The sequence below is a fragment of the Hibiscus syriacus genome, unplaced genomic scaffold, assembly GCF_006381635.1.
Source record: "Hibiscus syriacus cultivar Baekdansim isolate YM2019G1 unplaced genomic scaffold, ASM638163v2 tig00003041_pilon, whole genome shotgun sequence".
NCBI lineage: Eukaryota > Viridiplantae > Streptophyta > Magnoliopsida > Malvales > Malvaceae > Hibiscus > Hibiscus syriacus.
In genome coordinates, this window is record NW_024061960.1 from 2,934,502 (window position 1) to 2,941,056 (window position 6,555).

At 39.1% G+C, this 6,555-nt stretch overlaps 2 protein-coding genes across 3 annotated transcripts; one reads left to right on the forward strand and one right to left on the reverse strand.

The window, feature by feature from the left end:
• The first annotated feature begins 219 nt into the window (after positions 1-219).
• LOC120168915 (protein KINESIN LIGHT CHAIN-RELATED 3-like) lies at positions 220-2,830 on the forward strand. 2 transcript variants are annotated; one of them, XM_039177179.1, is made up of 3 exons: positions 220-887; positions 951-2,234; positions 2,364-2,830. In XM_039177179.1, the coding sequence occupies exons 1-3, from the start codon at positions 235-237 to the stop codon at positions 2,575-2,577; spliced, it is 2,151 nt and encodes a 716-aa protein (XP_039033110.1). In that variant the 5' UTR covers positions 220-234; the 3' UTR covers positions 2,578-2,830. The 2 variants fall into 2 exon arrangements, with proteins under 2 accessions (XP_039033110.1, XP_039033102.1); XM_039177171.1 differs by having other exon boundaries at positions 220-2,234.
• A 183-nt stretch (positions 2,831-3,013) lies between these two features.
• On the reverse strand, positions 3,014-5,754 carry LOC120168933 (pentatricopeptide repeat-containing protein At4g21300-like). The gene is made up of 2 exons (XM_039177187.1): positions 5,622-5,754; positions 3,014-5,350 (listed from the first exon to the last, which is right to left on the reverse strand). The coding sequence occupies exon 2, from the start codon at positions 5,262-5,264 to the stop codon at positions 3,270-3,272; it is 1,995 nt and encodes a 664-aa protein (XP_039033118.1). The 5' UTR covers positions 5,265-5,350; positions 5,622-5,754; the 3' UTR covers positions 3,014-3,269.
• Positions 5,755-6,555: the final 801 nt, after the last annotated feature.

The window sequence follows — 6,555 nt, forward strand, 5'->3', positions numbered from 1 at the left end:
GATTCTGGAAGATCTGATTGATGAGTTAATGAATATGTGCTTTTTAATGATGAGCTGAAAAAAGGTTTAACTTTTGGTTTTGTTTGGAATTTTTGGCCTTTTGTAGGTTGCTATCAGATTGGATTATTCTGTGCAATTTTATGCTTTCTGTTGCTAGGATCTGGCATTTTGGTTTGTATTTGAATCCATTTGGTGGAGAAATAAGATTAGGAGTTTTGTGGGTTTTGGCAAATAATGATGCCAGGTCTTCCCATGAATGAAATTAAAGAAGAGACTGTGATGAAGGAAACCAAAGGGACTACGGTTAAGGGAAATTCGATTTCGATCAAGTCCCCGGGGAGGAGTACGCAAAGCTCTCGTGGCACATATAACCCTGGGAATGGGATGATTCAGGTTGAGACCTCCATTGAGGAGCTTTATGAGAATGTATGTGATATGCAGAGTTCTGATCAGTCATATTCAAGGCAGAGCTCTGGGTCATATGGTGAAGAGTCGAGGATCAATTCGGAATTGCGCCATCTTGTTGGAGGAGAGATTAGGGAAATTGAGATAATGCAAGAGGGGGAGGAGGAGGAGGTGCATAAACCAGAAGATGATGCTCATAGTAGTTCATCTTCTAAGAAGGGAAGCACATCGAGTGGTAAGAAGTCGGGGCGGTTGGACAAGTCCCGATCCACGGGTGTAAGGTCCATTTCTTCAGGTGATGTGAAGAAAGTGTCTCGGTCACCATTGAACTCCGAAGCATCGATAAAACCCAATGTTAAGGGGAAAACTCCACCCGAAAAACCTCCCATCGATAAGGGGAAAGTAAAGACCCTAAAGAAGACAAGCACAGGAGTCTTGCCTGCGAAGAAAGGGAAAGGGTCAAAGCTACAAAATGGAACTGAGGATGCTTCTGAGTCAGGGTTAGCTAATCCTGATCTCGGGCTGTTTCTACTCAAACAAGCTAGGGATTTGGTGTCTTCAGGATACAATCTGCAGAAATCTCTTGAATTAGCTCTCCGGGCAGCAAAATCGTTTGAACTTTGTGGAAGTGGAAAACCCAGTTTAGAACAAGTCATGTGTTTACATGTCACTGCAGCAATACATTGCAGCCTAGGCCAGTACAATGAGGCAATTCCTCTTCTCGAGCAATCGATTGAGATTCCTGTGATTGAGGAAGGCCAAGAACATGCCCTGGCTAAGTTTGCTGGTTATATGCAGTTGGGTGACACTTATGCTATGCTAGGACAGCTCGAGACCTCGCTGACTTGTTATGGAACTGGTTTAGAAGTCCAGAAGCAAGTTCTTGGAGAAACAGATCCTAGAGTTGGAGAGACGTGCCGGTATTTGGCTGAAGCTCACATGCAGGCATTGCAATTTGATGAAGCACAGAGGCTATGTCAAACGGCTCTCGACATTCACAGAGAGAACGGTAGAACGGCTTCTCTTGAAGAGGCAGCGGATAGGAGGCTCATGGGTCTCATATACGAAACAAAGGGAGATCATGAAGCTGCTTTGGAGCATCTTGTTTTAGCCCGTATGGCCATGGTAGCAAATGGCCAGGACGCAGATGTGGCTTCTGTTGATTGCAGCATTGGAGACGCGTATTTATCTTTGTCTCGATACGATGAGGCTGTTTTTACCTATCAGAAAGCACTTACAGCTGTTAAGACAACTAAAGGAGAGAATCATCCAGTAGTTGGGTCAGTCTTTGTTCGGTTGGCCGATTTGTATTACAGGACAGGGAAACTAAGAGAATCGACATCTTACTGTGAGAATGCCCTTCGAATTTATGAAAAGCCTATGCCAGGGATTCCCCCAGAGGAGATTGCAAGCGGCCTCATTGATGTTTCTGCCATCTATGAATCAATGAATGACCTTGATCAAGCAATCAAGTTGTTGCAGAAGGCCTTGAAAATATACAATGATGTCCCTGGTCAGCAAAGCACAATATCTGGAATCGAAGCCCAGATAGGAGTAATGTACTACATACTGGGCAATTATTCAGAATCTTACAACTCCTTAAAAAGCGCCATTGCAAAGCTACGTGTATGTAGAGACAGGAAATCTTCCTTCTTCGGAATCGCTCTCAATCAAATGGGGCTGGCTTGCGTGCAGCGCTATGCTATAAACGAGGCTGTTGAGTTGTTCGAAGAAGCCAAAACCATTCTGGAGCAAGAGTGTGGACCATATCACCCTGATACTCTCAGCGTATATAGTAATCTTGCAGGCACTTACGACGCAATTGGCAGGTATGCAGTCGTCAAGATGCAGAGGGAAAGATATGCTTGTTCCATTTTAAAATTTTATCAACGAATGTAGAACATATTCAACTTCTTTCTAATGTTCTCTGTATTCTGTGACATCCGATGTTAACGCAGGTTGGATGATTCCATAAAAATACTGGAGTATGTCGTTCAGACGCGAGAGGAAAAACTGGGGACTGCGAATCCGGAGGTATATGACGAGAAGAAAAGGTTGGCCGAACTATCGAAGGAAGCCGGAAGAGGTGAGAGCAGAAAAGGCAGATCATTTGAAATCCTTCTCGATGCCAACCCTCATCTGAATTCCAAAGCTGAAGGATTCATGGTATGAATACGATAAGCATGAATTCATGTCATCTATGATATAAGATGATGTATTTTAGGCTCCATTAAAGTGAGAAGATTCTTGGCGATAGATTCTTGGCATGGGAATGAGCATAATACTAATAAGAATGGGTGGTCAGTGGGGGGTTGAGGGTGAAACAAGTGAATTATTTATTGTAATTTTTATCATGATTAAAGGTTGCTTTCAAATTACTTTGAGATCATTTGTGATTATTACTGCTGTAAGTAAAGATTGTTTGTCATTGAAATCGGATTTGATTAATAAAGCCAATTATTGCTTTCATTAAGACATCTATTTATTTACTTTTTCTGTGCCAAGCCTACTACTGGATCAATAATTTAAACATTATCCAAAAAAAAAAACATTGGAATTCATCTGGAATATGTTTAATTTGGATTCTCACAAATCTAAAACATTTGCATTACATGAGAGACCCGCACAGATATAAATAGAGAAGGGCATGTCACAGCTCAGTACTGGTCTCCAAGGGTTATTCTTTTTACTGTCCTTGGTCTCAGATCTGAACCCTTCTAATCAGGAGGCGCGGGTAGCCCCCAACGACGGCAGCAGAAACCTACTGTTAGATTTTCAAGTGTTTCAGAATATCCTGGTTAAATTTCATATGAAAATGTTCCCACTCAGTATTGCCAAGTCATATCATTCTTGACAAAGAAATGTTAACAATCGGCTTCATCGGGCATGAGACTTCTTAGAGGTAAATGAGGAACATATCCTGCGCTTTTTATTTCTAGTGTCAAACTCTCTATCACTGCGTATATCTCTTCTGATAGATTGTGTGTACGATCACCTGCAACAAAGATATGAATGTCATTATCGATTTCAATCCAACTACATCCAGGTTGCTTCTTAAGCCCCATGTCTTTAATTCCCAATCTAACATTTGCAACTTCATTCGCTTTCCCCAAATCTTTGTAAAGATTTGCAAGAAGGACGCGATAACCGATACTCAAGGCATCAAGTTTGAATACGTGATCAGCCACAACCTTAGCGAGCTTTTCATCACCGTGACTTCTGCAAGATCCAAGAAGCGAACCCCAGATGCGATCATCAGGCTCACAAGGCATGTCCATGATCAGATCATATGCCTGGCTGAGGTGCCCAGCTCGTCCTAGAAGATCAACCATACAAGTGTAATGCTCTACTTGAGGCTGAAGTTTGTATTCTTCAACCATGCTTTGAAAAAATTTACACCCCATGTCAACCCTCCCGGCATGGCTGCAAGCAGAAAGAAGGGAAGTAAAAGTTACGAGATCCGGCTTCATGCTGTTCTGCTTCATTTTTTCAAAGTAAACTACCATTTTGTCCACATCACCATGCATTCCTAAAGCAGATATTATAGAATTCCAGGATACTTGATTTCTTTCATGCATATTCTCAAATATAATCCATGAGTAATTGATGTCTCCGCATTTGGCATAAGCGGCAACCAGAGAATTGCTCACGAGAACATTAGATTTCCACCCTTGCCGTATTACGAAACAATGAGCCTCCTTACACAGAATCCTAACTGACACGTGAGCACAAATAGAGAGAATACATGCAATTGTTACAATATTGGGTCTAATTCCTTCACGTTGCATGTCGCGAAATGCTGCTAATGCTTCATCAACAAGCTCATTCTGAGAATAACCACATATTAAGGCATTCCAAGCAACCAAATCCCTGCAGCGTAATCTGGAAAAAATATTTTGTGCTGCCTCCATATCTCCACATTTTCCATACATGTCAACTAGAGCACTACCAACATAAAAATCAGAAATGGACCCTGTTTTAACAGCTAAGCAATGGGTTTCCATGCCTTTAGACTTGAGAGCCAAGGATGAGCATGAGCGCAACACGGCCAAAAGCATCGGAGAATCGGGAAAACCATAATTTAACATAAAGTTACAGAACAATTCCAATGCCCTAAAGGGGCAATCACCATAAGCAGAATTCGATATAACGGCACCCCACGCTACCAAGTTATCATTACAACATCTTCTGAAGATTTTCAAACCAGATTCAGGATGACAACATTTGAAGTACATCTCTATAAGAGCAGTTTGAATTCTGATGTCGTTTTCGAATCCGCAGGCAAGTATCAATCTGTGGATTTGTTTTCCTAGGTTTAAATCAAGTAACTGTGAGCAGAAAACTAAAGCAGCCACCAGGGTTGAGGAGTCTGGTTTAAGTCCAAACTCTAACATCCCAACAAATAATTCAAGAGCCTTCAACAAACACTCATTAGAAACATACCCTGAAATCATGACATTCCAAATCACAGTATTCATTCTCACTGATTCTTTATTAACTGTACTACTGAAAACATGTTCAGCACTTCTTACATCTCCACATTTCATGTACATTTCAATCAATCCACTAAACAAAAACTCATCGCTTTCCAATCCATTTTTCAAAACAAATCCGTGAATTTCTCTTCCACAAATCCATGACTTGATCGAAGCACATGATGAGAGAGCAGAGAGACAACCTACCCGATTTGGGAACAACCCGTGTTCCTTAACCATCAAACTAAATATCATCAGCGAATCCAAGTAATCCCCTGATTGGTAGAACCCGGAAATCATGGAATTCCACGAAACCGAATCTCTTTCACTCATTTTATCAAAAACTTGAACTGCATCCGTAATTTCCCCACACTTAAAATACATCCCCAGAAGTGCGTTCACAACATAAATATCAGCCAAAAATCCTAACTTCAGCACATGACCATGGATTTGCCTGCTTCTTTTAACATCTGAAAGCCCGCCGAATGATTTAATCAAACAAGGGAAGAACTTAAAATCTTGAACTTGGAAACCATCTTGAAGAATTCTAACATAAACCATTATAGCATCTTCGAACAATCCATGTTCCGTAAACTCCATAATAAGCTCATTGCTTGAAAACCCACCTTTGTTTTGTGGTTTCTGAGATGGGTTTTCAAGGGAAGCGAACTGGGTTTGAGGTTTGCTAGAAATAGAAGATGATGTTTTAATAAAAGATACATTTTTTAAACCAAGAGGTGCCGTAGAAGATAATTGAAGCTTTGGTTGACCCATGGAGTGATTTTGTAGGTGAAATGAATGGTGATTGAATAGTTTCATGGCTTCCATTTCCACCTCTAAGTTCTCTTAGAAGAGACGTCGATATAAAATCGTTGATCAGATTCTAAACGCGAGTGCTTCTTTGTTTTTGGGATTTTGAACCCGCCATATGCAAATGACACGTGTCTTCTCATAGTGTTCCAATAGCTTTTTTTAGAGTATAACACTAAATTATGGAATGATTTTATTTTCATCATTAATTTAGTTAAACTATAGGGTTATTATTCAATAAAAAGTTAAGGTTTTAAATTTTAATTCTTATTTATTTTTAAAAAATAGATATATAAGTTTCTTATTTCCTCCTTACTAAAACTAAACTTAATATTTTTTTAAATAATAAATGTGTACTTACTCTCTATTAGAGTTCAATACATCATCCCTGATACAACATCTATTATCTCTAAGCTGAATATATCATTGTTGAATATATCATTGTTGAATATATCATGCAATCACTACCTTTAAACTCTCGTGCATGTAAAAACCATTATAACCTTATGCGATTATGTTGTATATACATATCAAATTGCTAGTCAAAGTACACAATAGGTACATATCATAATTCATTCTAATAGATTGTTATATTTAAACATTTAAGAAAATATATATCTAAATAATATAAAATTTAAAAAATTTATTATCAAAATTTTGTTAATTCTGAATTGTCAAATATATATTTTGAATTTGATCAAACTCAGGTAAGTACGACAGTTAAATACAACTATTATATTTTGAATTTGAATATGATTGTCATGTTGATATAAGTCTGATCAAGTTGAAGACATGTTTTTGATAGCTTAAAATCAAGAAGTTTTGGCCGTGAGATTCTCAAATCCCACATTGTTTAGACGTTGAT